The sequence below is a fragment of the Dermacentor silvarum genome, chromosome 2 (assembly GCF_013339745.2).
Source record: "Dermacentor silvarum isolate Dsil-2018 chromosome 2, BIME_Dsil_1.4, whole genome shotgun sequence".
Classification (NCBI taxonomy): Eukaryota; Metazoa; Arthropoda; class Arachnida; order Ixodida; family Ixodidae; genus Dermacentor; species Dermacentor silvarum.
Window position 1 is genome coordinate 27,388,555 of NC_051155.1, and position 25,915 is coordinate 27,414,469.

At 48.0% G+C, this 25,915-nt stretch overlaps 1 protein-coding gene and 6 non-coding genes across 7 annotated transcripts; all 7 read left to right on the forward strand.

The window, feature by feature from the left end:
- Positions 1-3,649: 3,649 nt before the first annotated feature.
- Positions 3,650-3,721, forward strand: Trnah-gug (transfer RNA histidin (anticodon GUG)). The gene has a single exon. It is a non-coding gene; the product is annotated as a tRNA-His (tRNA).
- A 5,311-nt stretch (positions 3,722-9,032) lies between these two features.
- On the forward strand, positions 9,033-9,104 carry Trnah-gug (transfer RNA histidin (anticodon GUG)). The gene has a single exon. It is a non-coding gene; the product is annotated as a tRNA-His (tRNA).
- Positions 9,105-9,242: 138 nt separating this feature from the next.
- Positions 9,243-9,314, forward strand: Trnah-gug (transfer RNA histidin (anticodon GUG)). Its single transcript has one exon. It is a non-coding gene; the product is annotated as a tRNA-His (tRNA).
- Positions 9,315-14,552: 5,238 nt separating this feature from the next.
- Trnah-gug (transfer RNA histidin (anticodon GUG)) lies at positions 14,553-14,624 on the forward strand. The gene has a single exon. It is a non-coding gene; the product is annotated as a tRNA-His (tRNA).
- Positions 14,625-14,760: 136 nt separating this feature from the next.
- On the forward strand, positions 14,761-14,832 carry Trnah-gug (transfer RNA histidin (anticodon GUG)). Its single transcript has one exon. It is a non-coding gene; the product is annotated as a tRNA-His (tRNA).
- A 537-nt stretch (positions 14,833-15,369) lies between these two features.
- On the forward strand, positions 15,370-16,611 carry LOC119441377 (uncharacterized). The gene has a single exon (XM_037705988.2). It carries the CDS (start codon positions 15,544-15,546, stop codon positions 16,510-16,512), a length of 969 nt encoding a protein of 322 aa, XP_037561916.1. The 5' UTR covers positions 15,370-15,543; the 3' UTR covers positions 16,513-16,611.
- Positions 16,612-19,918: 3,307 nt separating this feature from the next.
- Trnah-gug (transfer RNA histidin (anticodon GUG)) lies at positions 19,919-19,990 on the forward strand. Its single transcript has one exon. It is a non-coding gene; the product is annotated as a tRNA-His (tRNA).
- The last annotated feature ends 5,925 nt before the right edge of the window (positions 19,991-25,915 follow it).

The window sequence follows — 25,915 nt, forward strand, 5'->3', positions numbered from 1 at the left end:
TGTGGCGGCAACGCCGCCTACAGCGCCAACGTAGCGTAAGATCTGCCATGGCTCGACGCCCTGGCATGCGCCTTTTTGCTGAGAGAACCACCACGATTCCCAGCCTTTCTTCATAGTCACTATGGCTTCTATTCCTAAATCGCTACGTATCGCGACGATTAACGTCCGAGGGCTTGCGTCTAAACGAAACCAGAGTCAGCTGTACCGATTGGTGACCGAGTTTGACCTCGACATTGTGGCGGTACAGGAAACTAAAGTTGATGGTGAAGTAGAGACTGGGAACATGGTTCGACGTTTTACGTTGTCTTATGACGCTGTGGTTAGCCATGCTGTAGGGACGTCAGCAGGTTGTTGCCTTCTTTTGCGCCAGAGCTGGGCTTATCAATACAAGCGACATTAAGTTGTGACTCAGGGAGGCTCATCATCTGCGATTTTCTTTTTGCCGCTAAGGAGTGGCGTATGATTTGTGTGTATGCACCTAACAATGCGGAAGAGAGGCGAACCTTTTTCGAGCGTGTTAATCAATACTGTGACTGCCAGAAACTTGTCATTATTGCCGGTGATTTCAACTGTGTGCTTTCTGCAGCAGATAAAACTAGCAGACGAGATTTTAATGACATAAGCACTGTTATTCTTAGAGAAATTGTGAATGATGGTGGTATGGAAGATGTAGGGCAATGTTTGGAAGGTACGCGAACCGTCCAATTTACTCATTTTCAAGGATCGAGTCATGCCCGATTGGATAGAATATATGCGTCTTTGGATATTATACCTTTGTGTCAACAGTATCATGTTACGCCAGTCTCCTTTAGTGATCACTGCTTATTTTATTTTACTATAGCAAGTCGAGAAGACTCAAGGAATAATTTTAATTGGCAGTTATGGAAACTGAATTTTAAGCTGATGAATGACGATGTTTTTGTGAAGCAAGTAACTGATTTATTTAAAAAACTCAAGGAAAACAACAAAATTCTCTCGGGAGAAAGATGGGAATTATTAAAGAATCAGGTTAAAATAAAAGCACTGGAACGTTCAAGTGCAGTAGCTAGAGAAGCAAGGTTTCAAGAAAAAACACTACGCACGAACCTTCAACTGCTACTTAATCAAGAATCGCTCAGACCGGGTGAATTTAGGGACGATATACGAGTGGTGAAGCGCAAGCTGGAGCTTATCGATACGGAACGGTACCGTGGTGCCTTAATACGCGCAAGAGCTGAAAGGCTGATAAGCGGAGAATCGCCGACGAAAAGAGCGTTGGGGGCGGAAAAGTGGCATGCGCGAAGGCAGCAAATAGTAGAAATTGAACGTGCAGGTGTGATCACTAAGGATACTGACGAAATTGTTAGAACGTTTTCGGAGTACTATCGTGCGTTGTTTGCTCGCAGCGTAGTTGATATCGACCTTTTCAAACGTGAGTTTGTTTCCTTGATGACACGGTTGGACGATGTGACAAGAGAAGCTTTGGAGCAGCCCATCACAAATGAAGAGGTGGATTTTGCGATAGAAAACATGAACTTAGGGAAATCGCCGTGTCCAGACGGCCTTGGTGCAGCGTTTTATAAAACATTTAAGGGAACAGTCTCTCCAATTCTAGCGCGTATTTATAACGAAGCTTACGAGCTTAAGTCACTACCTCCATCTTTTGTTACTGCGCATACGATTCTTATACCTAAATCTGATGATACAGTAAAATTACGAAATGTAACTGCCTATCGACCCATCAGCTTGACAAACAGTGATTATAAAATCTTCATGAAAGTGTTAGCTAAGAGATTACAAACTGTTATCTCGGAAATTGTAGGGAAGCATCAGACATGCGGCATTAAAGGGCGCTCCATCACTACGAACACTCACGTGGCACGTTCTATTCTGGAATGTTGTGATGTTACGGGTGCTGGAGTAGCCATGCTACAGATAGACTTCGAGAAGGCGTTTGATAGGGTTCCCCATGACGCTCTCTTGTGTGTACTAGACCATGTAAATGTAGGCCATGTTATTAGAGAAGGCGTCGCGATGGCGTACAGCTCGTGCACGACGCAGTTAATAGTGAATAAAGTGGTTGGTGAGCGCATACCAGTGCTACAATCTCTGCGCCAGGGGTGCCCAATATCAGCATTGCCGTTTTGTTTGTACATCGAATCCTTTTGTCTACATGTTATTGCAAGCGAGCATATACGTGGGTTCAAACTGCAACAGGTAGAAGTGAGGTTGCTGGCCTATGCCGACGACATTGCCGCTTTTTGTACGGATTATGACAGTGTTCTGCATGTTATTAAAACAGTGGAAAGTTTTTGTCTTTCAAGTGGAAGCTGCGTGAACTGGGGAAAGTCTCTGGGGTTTTGGCACGGCTATTGGCCGTCTAAGCCAGACACTTTCGCGAATTTAAGATTCGTGACCACTCCTGTTAAATATTTGGGAGTGCCCTTAGAAAATTATCAGGACAGCGAACCTTACTGGGGCAACGAGATTGGCAACTTACGCGAGAAAACCAATAACTGGAATGGCTGGAATCTGTCAGTCTTTGCAAGAGCGACAGTATGCAACTTATTTTTTATAAGTAAGTTGTGGTATGTAATGCAAGTGATACATTGTTCAAGAATGAATGTCCAGAAACTTCACAGAATATTTGCAGTGTTCGTTTGGGGCTCCTCATGGGAGCGAACAAGCAGAACCAATTTGTTTAGGCGAGTCCCTGATGGCGGGTTGGCGTTAGGCCATTTCTATCTACGTCAAATAGTTAATCGGTTTATGTTCTCCAGAGACGTAAAAGATCCCTTCCTTCGAACATTGTGCCAGGTTCGGCTGGGTAATGCCCTACCAGATCTTGTTGTCTCAACGGATCGCATCCACGGATGCATTCGAGGTTATTTGAAAGAGGTTGTTATGTCCACCCGTTTTTTGTGTGTGCGGTTTTCTACAAACTACTTAAGTGATGTGGGTCGGAAAAAGTTATACAGGGACCTGTGTGATGTGGTGTTACCTGTGCCGCTATATAGATCTTTGTACAGTACCTCAAGAGGAAAGGATGTGCTTAAGCGTGTGAAGAAAATGATGGTACCACCAGGCGTCAAAACATTTTTCTTTCGTTTACACACCGGGACACTGACCGTCAAGACATGGATGGCAGAAAGGTGACTTTTTGTGCCCTGGGGAGTACACTGCCAAATATGTAAGCGAGACGAAACTATTGACCATGTGTTTTTAGAGTGTTGGGACGCGGTATTCCTGTGGGACATTCTACAGAGGACCCTTAAGAAAGATTTTCCGCTGCACCCTCAAGGAATCCGATTCTTGGCTATCGATAACGAAGATGGAGTACCTTATGATTTAATTATGCTCATTGTATTGCACAGTGTCTGGAGATGTCGCATGGCCGTCCGAAATGCAGATGTTGACGCCAGAGCAGCTCGCCAATACTTCAAAGAAAGCATTCACAGATATGTAGAAGAACAGAAAGCACGAATACCTGTGCCACACTGGCTGCCTTGTGTAGAATTGCTTTTGAATATGAAATTTATTTAGAATTACTTTCTCCAAGACAGGAGAATCCTTTTAGCATTTGACTATTTTTATGTATTTCTGTCCTGTATTTCTTATAACTGGCAATAAAGAAAAAAAAATATTTCTTCCACCTCCCGTACATCAGTGTGCCGTGATCGTATAGTGGTTAGTACCTTGCGTTGTGGCCGCAATAACCCAGGTTCGAATCCTGGTCACGGCAGTATTTTTTTTCTTTTATTTATATCCAGGTAAACGAAAGCGCCTCTCGGCACTAGTCACGCAGCTTGCAGTAGTAACGCAACTGTTTCGCAGTGAGAACAAGATGCGGTATTTCTTCCACCTCCCGTCCATCGGTGTGCCGTGATCGTATAGTTGTTAGTACCTTGCGTTGTGGCCGCAATAACCCAGGTTCGAATCCTGGTCACGGCAGTATTTTTTTCTTTTATTTATATCCAGGTAAACGAAAGCGCCTCTCGGCACTCGTCACGCAGCTCGCATAGTAACGCAACTGTTTCGCAGTGAGAACAAGATGTGGTATTTCTTCCACCTCCCGTCCATCGGTGTGCCGTGATCGGATTCTGCTTCCAGCCACCGAGCGTGACGGACGCATGATGACGGGCTCCGTAGGAGCGGCTTCAGCGGCCCAGAGCGGCCGCGGTAACAGGAGTGTCTTTGCGGACAAGTACCAAGTTGTTTTGCCGAGTTTGCCAACAGGGCGTTTTGTTGTGAACACCGTTTTTTTACATTGTGACATCAGGTCCCGCCCATACCGGGTGGAAGATTTCCGCGATGCGCTCGCCCCGTTATCGCTCCTGCCGGAAGTGGTGGCTCTCGGGGCCTACCGTATGAGCCATGTTTGGGCCGTGACCTTCAAAGACAACGAAGCTGTGAAGAAGATCGTCAGTGTTGGTGAGCTACAGGTCAAGAAGGGCCGATGCCTCGTCATTGACCCCGCCAACCAGGATGTACGCTTAAAAGTGCATTGGCTGCTGCACACCGTTCCTGACGAGGACGTGCGTCTTGCCTTCGCGCCGTTTGGAAAAGTCACGGACGTCGCCCGCGACCGGTTGCGGGTGCATGGCGTGGCTGACAAGAACTCTACCACAAGACTGGTTACGCTGAAGTTGAAGCCGGGCGTAATGCTTGACGACCTGCCACACCAGGTGAGCGTCTCCGGCGAGCTGGCTCTTGTGGTTGTGCCGGGCAGGGCCCCTCTCTGCCTACGCTGCCGCGGGACGGGCCATATTCGTCGCGACTGCCGCATTCCGCGGTGTGGTGCCTGCCGACGCTTCGGTCACGAAGAGAGTCAGTGCGAGCGGACGTACGCTAGCGTGACCGGACCCGTGAGCAACGACGACAACTCCGCCCTACTCATGGACGAGGCGGATATGGAAGACACATCGACCACGGCTAAGGAAGCAGCTGGCGAGGTGGCAGAGTCGGAGGCACGACCTCAGAAACAGGGGCAACATGTCGATGAAGCCGTCGACACTGAACAGCAAGAGCAAGTGGAGGGCACTGTAGCCATGCCGAACCGTGAGGAAGAGAGCCCACCTGACCCGGGAGCGGCCTCCACCCTCCCCCCCCCCTGAACATGAAGACATGGACACCCATACCGGGCTTGCCAACTTGCAGGCGGGGAAACGTCCGCGCGACCAGACCAATAGCCTGGCTACGACGCAGGACAGCAGCGGCGGAGACGAGCCACCGCCCAAAGCGCCAGGTATGAGGAGACCAACCTTGAAGCTGCGGCCGAACATTACGGCCGATCCACGGCAGGCGGGTAAACCGCCTCCGTAGTTCTGTACTGTGTTTTGCTTGAGGCGGGTTGGGGGGTTCGTGAGTGCAATGGCCGTCACCCTGAGCGCTATTCTCTTGGATATGTGTCAGGAACGAGGGCCCGAGTTGCATGTCAGTGTTGTTTTCGAGAGGTCGGGTTGTGTTCCCATTTGTGGCACTCAACGCGGTTATCGGCGCGTCATTATCAACACTCGTCCCTGCGTAACTGTGACGGGCACCATTCTACCGTTTAGCCATGGCAGCTAATATCGAAGGAGCGCTACGTGTAGCCACGTTAAATGTACGAGGGCTCGGTGCAAGAAGGCGGCAATGTCAGCTAAGTCGCCTACTCTTAGATAATGACTTGCATCTTGTGGGAATCCAAGAAACCAAAATAGAGAGCCAAGAGCTAACCGACAGAATGGTGTCCAATTTTCGTGCGCACTTCGACGTGTGTGTTTCTCACGCTGTTGGTGGATCAGGTGGTTGCGCTATATTCATTCGAAGAAACTTTGGCATTTGTGTGAAGTCAGTGTTTTCGTGTGAAACAGGTCGCCTTTTAGTGGCTGATTTTTGTTATTGCGATATGGATTTCCGAGTCATTTGTATCTACGCGCCGAATATTGAAACAGACCGGCGAATCTTCTTTGAGCGACTTGAAGCGTACGTAAACTGCCACAAGGTGGTCATACTGCTGGGGGATTTTAACTGTGTGTGCACTGCTGACGATCGCGCAAAAGTTTCACGCGTTCGCGATAAGAGTGCTGTATTGCTAAATGCGCTGGTGCACGATTACGACTTGGAAGATATCGGTAGTGTCTTCGCCAGCGGTACCCACCCGCAGTTTACGCACTTCCAGCGTGATAGCCACGCTCGGCTAGATAGATTATATGTGTCAGCCGAATTGGTGCCCTTGTGTAGTGAATATGATGTGCAACCCATTGCATATAGCGATCACTGCTTGGTAACTGCCACTTTCGGGAAAAGACAGATCAAACACACCTTTAACTGGGACCTCTGGAAATTGAACGCGCAGTTGCTGGATGACGATGCTTTCGTTGATGCCGTTGCGAAGGAACTAGAAAACCTGATTTCAGTCGAATTAGCAAGCTTCGCCATTAAATGGGAAGAATTTAAACAGAAAGTAAAAACAATGGCTATTGAAAGAAGCAGTGTCCTTCGGCATAACCTGAAACAGGTAGAAACGAACCTTCGCCAGCAACTGCAATTTTTCATCTGCATGGAAAGTGTCCAGCCTGGTGTGTATGTTAACGAAATAAAGGAAGTGAAAGCCGAACTCGAAAGGATAGACTCTGAGAAATACAAAGCCGCCGTTGTGCGATCAAGGTCTGAGAAGCTGTGGGCGGGAGAAGCGCCAACAAAACGAGCTCTCTCAGACGAGAAAAGGTACGCATGTCGGAAGGAAATCCGCCAGCTAGCTAAAGGCAATGACATCACGTCCGACAAAAACGACATCAAACAAGGGATCGTTGATCACTTCAAAGCCTTCTTAGGTCAACCACGTGAACCTAAAGATGGCTACCAGACGGAATTCCTTTCATTGATGTCAAAGCTCGATGAAGAAGTTAAGGCACGGCTAGAACATCCCATTACCCTGAGTGAGATAGAGTGCGCAATAGACGAGTTGGCGCCCAGTAAAGCACCTGGGCCTGATGGCTTAGCGGCTATTTTCTATAAAACGTTTAAGTCAGCGCTGGCTCATGTCCTCCATCTAGTTATCAGCGAAGCTTATGACCGAAAAAGATTGCCCTTGTCCTTCACAACCTCGCATATTGTGCTAATCCCGAAGAGTGATGATGAAAAGAAACGCTTGTTGCCTGGCTCATATCGCCCGATAACTCTAGCCAACGTTGACTATAAAATATTCACGAAAGTTTTAGCAAAACGACTGCAAAGTGTCATCAAAACAGTGGTAGGGCCGCACCAGACTTGTGGCATTAAGGGGCGCAGTATTACAACAAATGTACACGTGGCTCGAAGTGTGCTAGAGTGTTGCGATGCGATTGGCGATTACGTCGCGATGATGCAGATCGATTTGGCAAAAGCCTTCGACCTCGTCTCGCACAAGGCTCTACTATACATACTTGAACACATGAATGTTGGCAGTGTGATAACGGAAGGTGTCACGATGGCGTACAAGAACTGCTCAACGCGAATTATTGTTAATGGGGAGCTCACCGATAGCTTTCGTGTGCTCTCGTCGGTGCGTCAAGGATGCCCGCTTTCGCCCCTTCTGGTTGCTTCTTATCTCGAGCCACTCTGCTTGGCCATTAAAAACAACGAACGCATAACAGGCTATCGACTACAGGCAGCACACGTTAAAATATTGGCGTATGCAGACGACATCGCGATTTTCTGCACTGATAAAGCGAGCATTATAGAGGCAACTGCTGTTGTCGAAAAGTTTTGCAATTCAACTGGAGCCCAGATAAACTGGGATAAAAGTTATGGCTTCTGGCATGGGAGTTGGGAAGACAAGCCGGAGACCTTTTCTCGAATGAATTGGTCAAGGTTACCTACACAGTACCTGGGGGTGCCTCTCGGAAGTTACCGTGAGCCCGAACAGTACTGGCTCGACCAAGTTTCGACAGCAAAGGAAAAGGCTGACGGTTGGAGAGGCAAGCAATTGTCAATGTTTTCTAGAGCCACTGTTTGCAACCTTTTTTTAGTTTCCAAGATATGGTATGTTATGAATGTGTTGTGTGCTGCGCGGGTAAGCGTACAAAAAATTCACCGCATTTTCGCCACTTTCATTTGGGCCTCTACCTGGGAGAGGAACAGTCGAACAAATTTGTTTTTCCCGGTCAAGAAAGGTGGGCTTGGTCTGGTTCACTTGTTTTTGCGACAAATTGTGTCACGCTTTGTGTTTCTGCGGGATCAAAATGATTCCTTTCTCCGAACACTAATTCAAGTACGGCTGAGTAGACTTCTTCCAGGATTTGTTGTTTCGTCGGCTCAGAACATGCCGGGAACCGTGACTGGGTACCTGCGTGAAGTGGTGCTGGCGCATAGGATGTTGAATGTGCGTTTTTCGCTGCAGTATCTGTCCATCGTTACAAAAAAAACAATTGTACAGAGATCTTGTGGACACGATGCTACCTGTACCTTTGTACCGTTCGCCACACCGTGGAGGCCCCGGACAGGACGTTCTAAAAAGAGTCAAGAAAATGCCAGTAAGGCCATCAACTAAGTCTTTCTTTTTCAAATTACATACAAACACACTTCCCGTTAAGACCTGGCTTCATAGCTAGGGTATTTTCATGCCCTGGACAACGGACTGCTTTTTATGTAAAAAACCAGAAACAATAGAACATGTTTTCCTAGATTGCTGGGACCCGATCTTTCACTGGGACGTTCTGCAGGCAACGCTGAAGAAGCAGTTACCCCTGGACCCATGTGGAATACGCTTCTTGCCAATAGATACCTCAGAGGAAGTACCGTATGACCTCATTATGGTCCTGGGCCTCCACGCGATGTGGAAAACTCGTATGCAATTTGAACATGCAGACATCGTTGTGAAACCGGTGCGAGAACACTTCATTGAGAGTGTTGTTTACGTGAGAGACGCAAAGTACTGCCTGATCCACCACAATGGATGTCTGTATTGGATGAACTGGTGTCACTGAAAAGATTTTAGTGCTGTGTTGGCCAAAGTGTGGCTGGCACGTTTTATCATTTGTAACATTTGATTTTGTACGTCGACGACGGCAATAAAGAAAAAAAAAAGGTGTGCCGTGATCGTATAGTGGTTAGTACCTTGCGTTGTGGCCGCAATAACCCAGGTTCGAATCCTGGTCATGGCAGTATTTTTTTTTTCTTTATTTATATCCAGGTAAGCGAAAGCGCCTCTCGGCACTCGTCACGCAGCTTGCAGTAGTAACGCAACTGTTTCGCAGTGAGAACAAGATGTGGTATTTCTTCCACCTCCCGTACATCGGTGTGCCGTGATCGTATAGTGGTTAGTACCTTGCGTTGTGGCCGCAATAACCCAGGTTCGAATCCTGGTCACGGCAGTATTTTTTTCTTTTATTTATATCCAGGTAAACGAAAGCGCCTCTCGGCACTCGTCACGCAGCTTGCAGTAGTAACGCAACTGTTTCGCAGTGAGAACAAGATGTGGTATTTCTTCCACCTCCCGTCCATCGGTGTGCCGTGATCATTCTGCTTCCGGCCACCGAGCGTGACGGATCGTCGAATCATGGCCTCTTCAGGGGCAGCGACAGCGGTCACTTTTGGCCGCGGAAACAGGCGCAACGATGAAGATATCGAATATCCGTTTATTCTGCCTCAACCGCCCCAAAGACGATTGGCGATTAATACCGTGTTTTTGCACGGTGATGTGCGTGCGAGATCTTACAAGGTCGAAGATTTCAGGGATGCCCTGCTGCCGACAGGTTTGCTGCCTGAGGTACTATGCATAGGGGCGTACCAGATTAACCACGTCTGGGCGGTGACCCTCAAGGATGCGACCGCCACAAAACGACTGTTGGCCCTCAAGGAACTACAAGTAAAGGGACGACGGTGCGTCATCGTTGACCCGCAGGACCAGCAGGTGAAGCTTCGGCTTCACTGGCTGCTGTACGGCGTCGCCGACGAGGACGTCCGCACGGCGTTCGCAGCTTTCGGCAAGGTCGAGGAAGTGAGCCGGGAGAGGTGGCGTGTCCAAGGCATGGGAGAAAAGACGTCAACCACAAGGACCGTGCTGCTGAAGCTGAAAAGTGGCGTCAAGGTGGAGGACCTCCCTCACCAGGTCCGCGTCGGCGGTGAGTTGGCCCTGGTGGTTGTTCCCGGTCGCCCCATGCAGTGCTTGCGCTGCCAAGGCACGGGACACGTCCGCCGGGAGTGCAAAGTCCCCCGCTGTTCACGATGCAGACGATTCGGCCACGTCGACGCGGACTGTGTGAAATCCTACGCCGCCGTGACAGGCCCAGCTGCGAATGAGGTTGCGGCAGAGCACGTCATGGACGTTGTGGAGGCGGAGGACGCTGCCAAAGGAGCTGGAGACCTGGTGCCGTCACCGACAAGCTATGGTACGCCGAACGAGGGTGCAGACGGCAAGTTGGCCGAGGCTGCTGAGAAGCCGAGCTTGCCGGAACAGCTCCCGACTGCAGAGGTCCAGGCGACCGGAGGCGTTGGTGAAGACGCGGCCGATGACGACGAAACAGCAATGCAGCAGGACAAGGCCGTCATCGACGGCGACCGGACAACGACCCTTGGTGCCCCAGTCAAGCGCTCCCACGAGGAGACGAAGGACAGGGACGCGAGTGCAACCAACAGCAGTGAGGGACCGCCGACCAAGACGCCGCTGGGAAGGCCGATGGGCTTCAAGCCAAAACCGAACGTTCCTCCCGAGAGAACACCTGGTGACAAAGCACCGGCCACTAACGCCGCCGGGAAGCCGGAGGGTTCCGGAGGCGACTAGCCGAGGGCTAGTCGTAACGGTAAGCACCATGCTCCGGGCCTACTTTTTCTCTAGTTCAATATGGCTCTGTTTCCGTCCCTTAGTATTGCCACATTAAACGTGAGAGGGTTGGCGGCTAGTCGTAGGCAAAGTCAGCTCCTACGGTTAGTCACTGACCATGACATAGACGTACTAGCCGTCCAGGAAACTAAGGTAGACGGGGAGGAGGAGACCGGGAGCATGGTGCGACGTTTCACGACTAGGTATTTTGCGGTGGTCAGTCATGCAATTGGCACGTCCGGGAGCTGCCTTCTTTTTGTAAAGAAGCTGCCAGGAATGCAGATTCAAAGAGTATTTTCTTGTGAGTCTGGAAGGATTGCTTTTTGTGATGTTTTCACGAGTGATGTCGAGTTTCGCATCATATGCGTATACGCACCGAACTCTGTGGATGAGCGTGCCTTATTCTTTTCGAACCTTGAACAGTATGTCCGGTGTGATAAGCGCGTAATCCTGTTAGGAGACTTCAATTGTGTGCTGAGCGCTAAAGACAGAGTTAACAATTCCGGTAAGCGTGACAAAAGTAGTGATGTGTTGCCAATATAATAAGCGAAAATGAACTTGACGATGTCTTTGAGTGTCTCCAAGCTGGTCATGAAGTGACGTTTACGCGTTTTCAGGGTAGTAGCCATGCGCGATTGGATCGTATGTACATTTCATTGGATGCAATCCCAAAATGCCATGGCTATTGCGTTGTACCTGTGTCGTTCTCGGACCACTGTCTGGTTAAATGTGAAGTCGGCATAGAGAAAAGGAGACATGCTTTCAATTGGGACTTCTGGAAAATGAATGCAATGCTACTAATCGATGAGCCATTTCTTGCCGCAGTACGCGATATGGTTAATAAAATACACGAAGCATCATCGGAAACAATAGCGGAAAAGTGGGAATGCTTTAAACAAAACGTTAAAATGAAAGCCTTGGACCGATCGAGCTGCCTAAAATATGAGAGGGAAGTGAAAGAAAAGGGTTTTAGAACACTACTCAGACAGCTTAATTACGCTTGAGTGCAGACAGCCTGGGGCGTACAAAGACGACGTGCGAAACATCAAGCAAAAGCTTGAACAGTTTGATAAAGAGCGTTATCAAGGTGCCATTGTGCGAGCACGTGCCGATGCACTAGCGGCAGGGGAGACGCCCACAAAAAGGGTGCTTGGACTAGAAAAGGCGCACGGACGACGCAACAATGTTGATAAGATTTTAATGAACGGCAGTGTTGTTGAAGACAACGAAAGCATAGGCCGCGCTTTCACTGAGTACTACCAGTCGCTCTTTGCATTCCAGGCTGCCAATTTAGATGGGTTTAAAGCTGCTTTTCTCCATCGTATGCCGCGACTGGATGATGACACCAAAGAAGGACTAGAAGGCAGAATAACCCAGAGGGAAGTCGAGAAAGCAATCGACGATTTGAACTTGGGCAAGTCACCCGGACCTGATGGTCTCAGCGCTGGGTGGTATAAGGCGTTTAAAAGCGAACTGGCTCCTTTGCTAGCTGCGGTATTTAATGACGCATATGAGCAGAAATCCTTGCCACCTTCCTTTGGAAAAGCGCACACTATACTAATACCTAAGACCGATCAAATAGATAAACTAAAGCTCGTCACATCCTACAGGCCCATATCATTAACAAACATCGATTAAAAAATATTTATGAAGGTTATAGCCACCAGACTCCAAGGTGTCATCAAGGAAATAGTCGCTGACCACCAAACTTGCGGCATCAAGGGGCGATCTATTTTTGCGAACATCCATAGGATGCGGTGTGTTCTCGAGTGCTGTGACGTCACCTATAGCGGCGTTGCAGTTCTTCAGCTCGACCTCGAGAAAGCGTTTGACTGTGTCGCGCATGCTATTTTGTTTGCAATCTTAGATCATGTTAATGTTGTGTCCATCATCACTGAGGGAGTGCCCTTGGCGTATCAGAACTGCACAACGCGGTTAATTGTTAATAAGTCACTGGGGGCCCCCATTAACATCATGCGTTCATTGCGCCAAGGCTGCCCCCTCAGTCCGCTTCTGTTCGCTATATATATTGAAGCAATGTGTCTGGCAATCACTGAAAATGTCAGAATACGTGGTTTTAGGCTGGCAGCGGCCGAAGTTAAAGTACTCGCGTATGCAGACGACATCGCAGTGTGTTGCACAGACAAACCAAGTATAACCGAAGCAATAACTGTAGTGAAGCACTTCTGTGACGTCACGGGTAGCAGAGTAAATTGGGGCAAATCCCTTGGACTATGGCACGGGGAGTGGCCGTCTGCACCGGACCACTTCGCGAACGTGAACTGGATGAAAACTCCTGCACGGTATCTAGGTGTTCCCCTCGACAGCTACAACAGCAGCGAGGAATACTGGAGGAGTCAAACCAAAGAAATGAAAGATAAAGTAGACAGATGGCAAGGAACTAACCTGTCTATTTTTGCAAGAGCGACAGTTTGCAATATTTTCTTTATCTCTAAGTTGTATTATGTCATGCAAGTGCTCCATTGTTCCCGAGCAAACGTGCTAAAGCTGCACAGAGTGTTTGCGGTTTTCATCTGGGGTTCGACATGGGAAAGGTGCAGCCGAACAAACTTGTTCAGAAGAGTGAAGGACGGGGGTGTGGGCTTAATTCATCTCTTTGTTAGACAGCTGGTAAACAGATTTTTGTTTTTTCGCGATACGCGAGACCCTTTTCTGCGCACTGTTTGCGAGCTCAGGTTGAGCGACGCATTGTCTGAACATGTTGTCAGTACAGAAAGCATGACCGGAACACTTCGTGGGTATCTCAAGGAAGTGGTCGAAAGTGTACGCTTCCTCACTGTGCGCTTTTCAAATGATTATTTTTGTGAAGTGAAAAGGAAAACACTGTATAGAGACCTTGCTGATGTACTTTTCCCAGTACCATTATATAGAGCCATATACAGTGGAGGGCCAGGACAGGATGTGCTTAAACGGGTGAAACGCATGGAGGTGTCACCCGGGCTAAAAACATTTTTCTTTAACCTTCATACCGGAACGCTCCCCGTCAAGACTTTTATGAAAGAACGGGGTTGTACTGTACCATGGGGATCGCACTGCTTGATCTGCAAGCAGCCCGAAACCATAGACCATGTTTTTTTGCACTGTTGGGAGGGGGTTTACTTCTGGGACGTGTTACAGCGAACACTAAAGAAAGAATTGCCAGTGGACCCCCATGGGATCAGGTATCTGTCAATTAAGGACGAGGGGGTTCCTTATGACTTTATTATGCTGATTGCCCTCCACTGTTTATGGCGGGCTCGTATGGCAGGGTACCACTGTGACCCCGACGCGAGGCCCGCGAGGATTTATTTCAAAGAATGTGTATCTCGCTTTATTGAAGAACAGAAAATGAAAGTGTATGTACCGGATTGGCTGTCAAGGCTGGTTCCTCTGGCAGCCATGAAGGAATTTTAACGTGACAACGTCGGTCCTATACGGACGGACGACTTACTTTTTTTTTCTTTTTTTTTCCTTTTTTTCCTTTTTTTGTACAATAGCGTGCATTTGTGTTATTGGAGTGTGTGGTAATTTGTATGTACTGTCTTATGTCGAAGACCGGCAATAAATAAAAAAAATCGGTGTGCCGTGATCGTATAGTGGTTAGTACCTTGCGTTGTGGCCGCAATAACCCAGGTTCGAATTCTGGTCACGGCAGTATTTTTTTCTTTTATTTATATCCAGGTAAACGAAAGCGCCTCTCGGCACTCGTCACGCAGCTTGCAGTAGTAACGCAACTGTTTCGCAGTGAGAACAAGATGTGGTATTTCTTCCACCTCCCGTCCATCGGTGTGCCGTGATCGTATAGTGGTTAGTACCTTGCGTTGTGGCCGCAATAACCCAGGTTCGAATCCTGGTCACGGCAGTATTTTTTTCTTTTATTTATATCCAGGTAAACGAAAGCGCCTCTCGGCACTCGTCACGCAGCTTGCAGTAGTAACGCAACTGTTTCGCAGTGAGAACAAGATGTGGTATTTCTTCCACCTCCCGTCCATCGGTGTGCCGTGATCGTATAGTGGTTAGTACCTTGCGTTGTGGCCGCAATAACCCAGGTTCGAATCCTGGTCACGGCAGTATTTTTTTCTTTTATTTATATTATATATAAATAAATATATATATTTATTATTATTTTATATATAATATATTTATATATATTTATATAAATATATATATTTATATATAATATATTTTATATATTATTTAGTCCGAGTGGGCACGGAGGAGCAGCAGCTATGCAGCCGGTTTTCAATCCTTTCTGCTTCGTTGTGCAGGCCTTGTTATCAGCATGGCCGCCCTTGCCGCCTGATGGATCAGTCGCTGTCGTACCATTACCTTCCGGGATACCGGTGCTGCCTTTTCCAAACGTTTCTTTGCCACTGAGGGAGCACACGGCAACATTGACGGGCTTCACCAGCACAGTGTCATCGGCAACGGCATCAGTCACCACCACAGATTTAAACGCACCGCCGGCATCGTTTCCCTTTAGTGGGCACGGAGGAGCAGCAGCTATGCAGCCGGTTTTCAATCCTTTCTGCTTCGTTGTGCAGGCCTTGTTATCAGCATGGCCGCCCTTGCCGCCTGATGGATCAGTCGATGTCGTACCATTACCTTCCGGGATACCGGTGCTGCCTTTTCCAAACGTTTCTTTGCCACTGAGGGAGCACACGGCAACATTGACGGGCTTCACCAGGACAGTGTCATCGGCAACGGCATCAGTCACCACCACAGATTTAAACGCACCGCCGGCATCGTTTCCCTTTAGTGGGCACGGAGGAGCAGCAGCTATGCAGCCGGTTTTCAATCCTTTCTGCTTCGTTGTGCAGGTCAGTAAATATCCCTCTTTACATGCTAAACGCTCACATGATGTTTGCCTGCTGCTCCTCCCAAGCCCAATAGTTCTTTTGGATATTGTTAGTGAATGTGCGCATGTTGTCATGTTGTTGTTGTTGGCTGGCGACGTTGAAACGAATCCAGGGCCTGCCAATGATAGTGACGTTCTGGCTGCGATTGCCACATTGTCAGCAAAAGTCGATGCAGGTCATGCTGAGATGATGCAAATGCTAACCGAAGTAAGACGGAATCAAGAACAACTGGAACAAAAGGTGTCTGACATAACAACCAGACTTTCCGTGGTCGAATCCGTTGTTGAATCGTTTGATTCATCTCGGCATGACGAGAACCTACCTGGTATTGTGAGCAGTGTTATGAATGAAACTGTAATACTAAATTCACGACTCGATGAACTTGAAGATAGATCGCGACGTGACAATTTGATCTTTTACGGGCTTGTCGATAGTCCTGCGGAAACCTGGGCGCAGTCCGAGTGCCATGTTCGTGAGTCGCTCACCCGTATTTTAAATCTTACGTTTCCTGATGACAGCATTTCACGCGCACACCGTCTGGGTACGCACGTCTTGGGCAAAACACGGCCAATAATAGTAAAATTTGGTTCCTCAAAACTGAAGGACAACATCCTTTCTCAGCGTTCAAAATTTCGCGGTACAGGCATATCTGTGGCTGAGGACTTTTGCCGAGCTACACGTCAATGTCGAAAGAAACTTATTGAATTCGGCAAGAATAGCGGCCAACAGTACACACTTCGTCTTAACAAACTGCATATAAATAGGAAAACCTACGTGTATTGTCCCACTACTGACCAGGTTTGCGAACTTCATTCAGGCGTGGCTCCTGTCACTAACAATAACAACCGTTCTTCCACAGGTACTAGCAGTGCACATGCAGCAACGTCATAGCTTATTACTAACCCGAATCGTAAACAGGTCTCTGTCTTCTATTCTAACGTGCGCAGCGTAGGTAACAAACGCGAATCTTTGTCCTCTCTAATAGACACGTGTTCAGCCGACATAGTCATTCTTACGGAAACGTGGCTCTCAAATCAGATAGCTAATCACGAAATTTTTGAATGTGAAAGTAACTATAAGTTCTTTCGTCGAGACCGCGAGCAGCGGACAGGCGGCGGAGTGCTTATAGCCGTCCGTGATACCATATCTTGCCGCGAGATAACTATTTCTACTGATTTGGAATTTGTATGCGCTCGAATAACCATCGATCACAAAGACTTCATCTTTAGTGCCTGCTACCGGTCACCTAGTTCAACTAACACATTTTGCAATGAACTTTCCGACATTTTAAGCAACTTGACACAACAGTTTTCTTCATGCCCTTTATTCTTAGTGGGCGATTTTAACTTTCCAGGGATTGACTGGAAAACCCAACCTACAGTTATAAAGGGTGGATCTGAGTGCCTTGCGTTCCTTAACCTATGTCTTGATTTTAACCTCACGCAACTTGTCACTAATCCGACACGAAGTTCCAGTCATTCCGCTACCGTTTTGGACCTCATTTTAACCACAACCCCTAACCTCGTTCCAAGTGTTCAACATTTTTCTGGCGTTAGTGATCACTGCATTCTACTTTTCGACTTACGTGCTTGCACCCCATCGGTCAAATCATCCAAAGTTATTCGTGATTATAAGAATGCTGATGTCACCGCTATTAATTCTGAATTGTCATCCTTCATTAGCGAATATTTGCCGAATTTGTACACTCGCACGGTGGAAGCAAACTGGGCTTTGTTTAAAAATAAAATAAAATACCTAATGGACCGTTATATCCCACTGAAGCGTATTACGACTAAATCTCGGGCACCTTGGTTTAACGCACAACTTAAACGGCTTCTAAATAAAAAGAAAAGGTTATTTCGACGCACAAAAACATCCACAAACGCCTCGAGCTGGTTTGCTTACACTAACGCAGATAACGAATACAAACAGGCTATAGCACGGGCCAAGGATGACTTTTATTGTAGCACACTGCCGACACTTCTACGTGACAATCCTCGAAAATTTTGGTGCGCAGTCAATAACAAAAATGAAACCTTGATTGAGCTTTGTGATACTGCTGGCGTTCCTGTAGATAACAAGGACTGTTGTGATGTATTAAATAATGCATTTATTTCCTTTTTTTCGCATAATAATCCTGTTGTATATCCTGATTATCCCGACTCCGGTTTTTCCCCCATGTATCCTATTGTGTTTGATTCAATTGGTATTTCTCGTTTAATCGAAACCCTAAAGGTCTCTAGCAGTGCTGGCCCTGACGGTATTAATTCGAAGTTTTTGAAAAGTACATCAGTGTATTCATCATTGATTCTTTGCGAGATTTTCTCACAGTCATTGCAATGTTGCACCATACCAAGTGATTGGAAGGTGGGGAGGGTGGTTCCTTTGCACAAATCAGGTGTTTCTCACTCTCCACTGAACTACAGACCGATATCATTGACCAGTATACCTTGCAAGCTCATGGAACACGTCATCTATTCACATGTGGTATGTTTTCTTGAATCTAACTCATTTTTTTCTACTTGTCAACATGGTTTTAGAAAATATCTTTCGTGTGAAACACAACTTCTGTTATTTACAAACGACTTATTTCGCGCTGTTGATAATGGTTTCGTTGTCGACTGTATTTTTCTAGATTTCGCTAAGGCATTTGATTCAGTCTCACATCAGCTACTCTTTTTTAAACTTGACAGTTTGAACCTCGATGCCAATGTCCTAAGTTGGATTAAATGTTTTCTTTCTAACCGCTTTCAATATGTTTCGGCTAACGGTCATGATTCTTCTTTCGCTTCAGTAACATCGGGGGTACCTCAGGGGTCGGTTCTAGGACCACTACTCTTTCTCATATACATCAATGATCTTCCTACCCAAGTTTCTTCTACTATAAAACTGTTTGCTGATGATTGTGTAATATATCGCATAATTTCTAACTCCTGCGACCATGCTGCATTACAGACTGACCTTGATAGTATTTCCCGCTGGTGTTCTGATTGGCTAATGAAACTTAATATTAACAAGTGTAAAAGCATGCGCGTGTCTCGAGTGCCTTACTCAACTAATCCCGCTGATTACACTCTTAATAACACACCCCTAATCGCCGTGACTTCTTACAAATATCTCGGCGTCATTATAGCCCAGAATCTATCATGGACTTTGCATGTGAACTATATTATCAACAACGCTAACCGCATGCTAGGTTTTTTGCGTCGCAACTTCTCACGCGCCAACACTACAGTTAAACTCACACTTTACAAGACCTTGGTCAGACCCAAACTTGAGTATGCCTGCTCAATTTGGGATCCTGGCCAGGTAACACTAACAAACTCTTTAGAGCTTATCCAGAATCGCAGCGCCCGGTTTATAATTTCTAACTATAGTCGTTATTCTAGCGTCTCCGCAATGAAACTAACTCTTGACCTACCAGACCTCGCTCTGCGCCGACAGTGTTCTCGACTGTGCCTCTTCCATAAAATATTTTACTTCAATCTCACACTTAAGGAAGAATTACTACATCGGCCATCGTACGTGTCATCTCGCATTGATCATTCCCAGAAAGTTGGTGTACCCCTTTGTCGCACAAAAATGTACTCTGACGCACTTATACCAAGAACCTCGGAAGACTGGAACCACCTCCCTGCCTCCATCACCGCCATCTCTGACTCCAAGAATTTCAAGACCGCCATTAATACTTACATTTGTTCTTGCCCCTCCTCTCTGTAAAGCCTTCGGGCGATTGAGAGTACGAAAATAAATAAATAAAATAAATATCCAGGTAAACGAAGGCGCCCCTCGGCACTCGTCACGCAGCTTGCAATGGTAACGCAACTGTTTCGCAGTGAGAACAAGATGTGGTATTTCTTCCACCTCCCGTCCATCGGTGTGCCGTGATCGTATAGTGGTTAGTACCTTGCGTTGTGGCCGCAATAACCCAGGTTCGAATCGTGGTCACGGCAGTATTTTTTTCTTTTATTTATATCCAGGTAAACGAAAGCGCCTCTCGGCACTCGTCACGCAGCTTGCAGTAGTAACGCAACTGTTTCGCAGTGAGAACAAGATGTGGTATTTCTTCCACCTCCCGTCCATCGGTGTGCCGTGATCGTATAGTGGTTAGTACCTTGCGTTGTGGCCGCAATAACCCAGGTTCGAATCCGGGTCACGGCAGTATTTTTTTCTTTTATTTATATCCAGGTAAACGAAGGCGCCTCTCGGCACTCGTCACGCAGCTTGCAATAGTAACGCAACTGTTTCGCAGTGAGAACAAGATGTGGTATTTCTTCCACCTCCCGTCCATCGGTGTGCCGTGATCGTATAGTGGTTAGTACCTTGCGTTGTGGCCGCAATAACCCAGGTTCGAATCCTGGTCACGGCAGTATTTTTTTTTTCTTTTATTTATATCCAGGTAAACGAAAGCACCTCTCGGCACTCGTCACGAAGCTTGCAATAGTAACGCAACTGTTTCGCAGTGAGAACAAGATGTGGTATTTCTTCCACCTCCCGTCCATCGGTGTGCCATTCTGCTTCCGGCCACCGAGCGTGACGGTTCGCGGGATCATGGCCTCTTCAAGGGCAGCGACAGCGGTCACTTTTGGCCGCGGTAACAGCACTAACGACGATAAGGAATACCCGTTTATTTTGCCTCAATTGCCAAAAGGACGAGTGGCGATTAACACCGTGTTTTTGCACGGGGATGTGCGTGCGAGACCCTACAAGGTCGAGGATTTTAGGGATGCCCTGCTGCCGACAGGCTTGCTACCGGAGGTGGTGTGCATAGGGGCGTACCAGATAAACCACGTCTGGGCGGTGACCCTCACGGATGCAACCGCCACGAAACGGCTGATAGCCCACGAGGAACTGCAGGTGAAGCGACGACGGTGCGTCATCGTTGACCCACAGGACCAGCAGGTGAAGCTTAGGCTTCATTGGCTACTGTACGGCGTGGCAGACGAGGACATCCGGACTGCATTCGCGGCTTTCGGCAAGGTGGAGGAGGTAAGCCGGGAGAGGTGGCGCGTCCAAGGCATGGGGGACAAGACGTCAACCACCAGGACCGTGCTGCTCAAGCTGAAGAGCGGCGTCAAAGTGGAGGACCTTCCTCATCAGGTCCGCGTCGGCGGAGAGTTGGCCTTGATTGTTGTTCCCGGTCGGCCCATGCAGTGCTTGCGGTGCCAGGGCACGGGACACGTCCGCCGGGAATGTAAAGTCCCCCGCTGTTCACGGTGCAGACGTTTCGGCCACGAGGACGCGGACTGCGTGAAATCGTACGCCGCCGTGACGGGCCCGGCTGCGACTGACGTTGCGGCAGAGCACGTCATGGACGTGGTGGAGGCGGAGGACGCTGCCAAAGGAGCCGGAGACCCGGTGTCACTGGCGACGAGCGGTGCTTCGTTGACCGGGAACGCAGACGGCAAGGTGGCTGAGGCTACTGCGATGCCGAGTGCGTCGGCACAAGTCGCGACTACAGAAGATCAGGCGACTGGGGGCGTTAGTGGAGATGCACCCATCGATGACACGAAGGCAATGCAACAAGACGAGGCCGTCAACGACGACGACCGGACTACGACTCCCGCTCCAGTGAAACGCACCCACGACGAGACAAAGGACCGAGATGAGGGTGCAACGAGCTCTAACGAGGGACCGCCGACAAAGACGCCTCTTGGGAGGCGATTGGGCTTCAAGCCAAAGCCCAACATCCCGCCGGAGAGAACACCTGGCGACAAAGCACCTCCCCCGAACAACGCCGGCAAGCCGGAAGGTTCCGGAGACGGCTAGCCGAGGGCTAGTCGTGAAAGGTAAGCACCATGCTCCGGGCCTACTTCATTCTTTAGTACAGCATGGCACCTGACCCGTCTCTCAATATTGCCACACTAAACGTGCGAGGCTTGGCGGCTAGCCGTAGGCAAAGTCAAGTCCTACGGTTGGTCACTGACCACGACATAGATGTTTTAGCTGTCCAGGAGACCAAGGTAGACGGGGAGGAGGAGACCGGGAGCATGGTGCGGCGTTTCACGACTAGATATTATGCGGTCGTGAGCCACGCGGTAGGGACGTCCGCCGGATGTGTCCTGTTTGTTAAGAAGTTGCCAAACCTTGTAGTACAGAGTGTGTTTTCATGTCAATCCGGAAGGATTGTATTTTGCGATATTGTTTTTTGTGAAGTTCAATTTCGAGTTATATGCATATATGCGCCAAATGGTGTAGAAGAGCGTGCTTTACTTTTTTCGAATCTTTTTGAGTACAATAGCCGTGATAAGTGCATGCTTTTGTTGGGAGATTTCAACTGTGTTTTGAGTGCTCGGGACCGATCCAATAATGGCGGTATCCGCGATAAAAGCAGTCATATATTGTCTAAGCTGATTAGCGAAAATGAACTAGACGATGTATGTGAGTGTCTGGAGGGGGAGCGGGAAGTGATGTATACGCGATTTCAAGGCAGTAGCCATGCGCGGTTAGACCGCTTGTACATGTCACAGGACATGATTCCAAAGTGCCACAGTTATTCTGTTGCACCTGTGTCGTTCTCAGATCACTGCTTGGTGAAGTGTAACATAGGTATGAAGAAGAAGAGTGAATCTTTTAACTGGGACCTATGGAAAATGAATGCCTTACTACTAAAAGACGAGCCATTTGTAGAGGCAATACACGAGGCCGTTATGGAAGTATGCGATGAACGTACTGAAACCATAGCAGAGAAATGGGAATGGTTCAAACAGAAGGCAAAAATGAAGGCAATAGAAAGATCGAGCTGCTTAAAGTTTGAGGGGGAGATGAAAGAAAGAGACTTACGAAAGATACTTAAGCAGCTGATAGCGCTGGAATGCAAAGAGCCAGGGCAGTACAAGCAAGATATGCGAACCATCAAAGAAAAAATTGAGCAGTTGGACAAAGAACGCTATCAAGGCGCGATTGTTCGCGCAAGAGCAAATGCATTAGTAGCGGGGGAGACGCCCACGAAAAGGGCGCTTGTACTTGAAAAAGCTCATGGTCGACGTAATCATGTCTATAATATTTTGTGGAACGGCACACTTGTCGACGATAATAAGAGCATAGGCCGACCGTTTTTAGACTATTACCAGTCGCTGTTTGCATTTCAAGAAGCCAATGTAGATGAGTTCAAAAGGGTCTTTCTCGGTCGCATGCCGCGACTGAGTGACGACACGAAGGACCGATTAGAAGGGAATATAAGAGAACACGAAGTCGAAAAAGCAATAAATGATTTGAACAGTGGCAAATCACCCGGACCTGACGGTCTGAGCGCGTGTTTTTATAAAGCCTTCAAGAAAGAACTGTCGCCCCTGCTAACAGACCTGTTTAACGCCGCGTATGTGAACAAAGCTTTGCCGCCTTCTTTTGGTAAAGCGCATACCATCTTGATACCTAAGAGTGACAAAGCGGAGAAGCTTAGGCTCGTGACATCTTATAGGCCGATATCTTTAACCAATGTCGGCTATAAGATTTTCATGAAGGTGTTGGCAGCCAGACTGCAAAGAGTCATCAAAGAAATAGTCGCAGACCACCAAACGTGTGGGATCAAAGGGAGGTCAATTTTTTCGAATATTCACACGATGCGGTGCGTGCTCGAGTGCTGTGACGTAACCTACGACGGCGTCGCAGTGCTTCAGCTGGACCTAGAGAAAGCGTTTGACTGTGTGTCTCATGATATTTTGTTTGCCATTCTGGATCACGTTAATGTAGGTGCCATCATCACTGAGGGAGTGGCGTTGGCGTATCAGAACTGCACAACACGCTTAATTGTGAATAAATCATTGGGGGCCCCCATTAACGTCATGCGTTCTGTGCGTCAAGGCTGCCCCCTCAGTCCTCTTTTGTTTGCAATTTACATAGAAACGATGTGTTTGGCAATAATTGAGAACGAGCAAATACGAGGTTATAGTTTGGCAGCCACAGAAGTCAAGCTCCTGGCATATGCAGATGATATAGCCGTGTGTTGTACAAACAGAGAAAGTGTAACAGAAACGATACGCGTTGTGAAGCAGTTTTGTGATGTGACGGGCAGTAAAGTGAACTGGGGTAAGTCCCTCGGTTTGTGGCACGGAGAGGGGTCATTGGCGCCGGAAAACTTTGCGAATGTGAGCTGGGTGAAAACCCCTACCAAGTATCTCGGTGTTCCCATGGACAGTTACAAACATAGCGAGGGATACTGGACGAACCAAATAAAAGAAACAAGAGAAAAAGCAGACAGGTGGAAAGGCATCAACCTGTCCATTTTCGCAAGGGCAACTGTATGTAATATGTTTTTCATTACGAAGTTGTGGTACGTCATGCAGACGTTGTTTTGTTCAAGGGTAAATGTGCAAAGGTTGCACAGAGTGTTCGCCGTTTTTATCTGGGACTCCAACTGGGAAAGATGTAGCCGAACAAACCTGTTCAGGCGGGTGAAGGAAGGGGGGCTGGACTTGGCGCACCTTTTTGTACGACAGCTTGTCAATAGATTTTTGTTTTTTCGGGATGTGCGCGATCCATTTCTGCGTACGGTATTACAGCTCAGGTTAAAAGCCGCTTTGCCGGCACTCATTGTTAGTACCAACAGTATGCCAGGAACGATTCGCGGCTATCTAAAAGAAGTTGTTGATAGTGTGCGCTTTCTTTCTGTGCGTTTTTCTTTCGATTATTTATCTGGCGTGAAAAGAAAGACGTTATATAGAGATGTATGCGATATTGTATTCCCAGTGCCATTGTACAGAGCGGTATACAGTGGAGGACCAGGACAGGATGTCCTTAAACGGGTGGAAAGAATGGAGGTGCCTACTGGGGTAAAAAACATTCTTTTTTAGGCTACACTCAGGAACACTGTCAGTGAAAGCATTCATGGAAGAACGTGGCTTTCTTGTACCATGGGGCTCATATTGCTTGATCTGCAATCAATCTAAAACCATAGATCATGTGTTCTTGCATTGCTGGGAAGGTGTCTACTTCTGGGACGTCCTAAAACGGACAATGAAGAAGGATTTTCCATTGAGTCCGCATGGGATAAGGTACCTAGCGATAAACAATGAGGACGGAGTTCCATACGATTTAATAATGCTCCAGGGCCTCCACTGTTTATGGCGGGCAAGGATGGCTGGGTACCATTGCGACCCAGACGCTAGGCCTGCACGTATTTATTTTCGAGAGAGTATGTCTCGCTTTATTGCAATAAAGAAAACACAAGATTGTGTACCCGATTGGCTGTCGTGGCTAGAGCCTTTGACAGCTTTAAAAGAATTTTAGTTTGACAACGCCAGTCCATGTAGGACAGGTGGCTTTTTTGTTTTTCAATATGTTTTGTAGTTATTTGTGATATTGTTCTCTAGTGTGCGCTCTGTACATTGTCAAAGACCGGCAATAAATAAATAAAAAAAAAAAATCGGTGTGCCGTGATCGTATAGTGGTTAGTACCTTGCGTTGTGGCCGCAGTAACCCAGGCTCAAATCCTGGTCACGGCAGTATATTTTTTTTCTTTTAATTATATCCAGGTAAACGAAAGCACCTCTCGGCACTCGTCACGCAGCTTGCAGTAGTAACACAACCGTTTTCGCAGTGAGAACAAGATGTGGTATTTCTTCCGCCTCATTCTGCTTCCGGCCACCGAGCTGAACGGTCAGCAGAGTCATGGGCTCCAATGGAGCGGCGACAGCGCCCTAGTTGGCCGCGGAAACAGGGTGAACTGCGAAGACGACACAGGCTATCAGATTATTTTGCCTCCCCTGCCAAAAGGACGCGTGGTGCTAAACACCGTGTTTTTGCACGGTGACGTGCGAGCTAGACCCTACAGAGCTGAGGATTTTCGGGACGCTCTCGGCCCAACAGGACTGCTGCCGGAGGTGCTTGCCCTTGGGGCTTACGAGATCAACCACGTCTGGGCGGTGACCATGAACAACGCCGACGCCACGAAACGGCTGCTGGACGTCAAGGAGATCAAGGTAAAGGGGCGGCGCTGCATCGTGGTTGACCCCCAAGACCAGCAGGTACGGCTGCGTCTTCATTGGCTAATACATGGTGTGGCTGATGAAGATGTGAGAACGGCGCTGGCGGACTTTGGAAAGGTCGTTAAGGTCACCCAAGAGCGATGGCGGGTACAAGGAATCAGCGACAAGGGGACGACTACCCGGTCCGTGTTGCTCAAGCTCAAGAGCGGCGTGAAGCTGGAAGACCTCCCACACCAAATCAGGGTCGCAGGTGAACTGGCACTTGTTGTCGTGCCTGGCCGCCCAATGCAGTGCTTGCGCTGCCAAGGCTCTGGTCATGTACGTCGGGAGTGCAAGGTCCCTCGGTGCTCGCAATGCCGCAGGTTTGG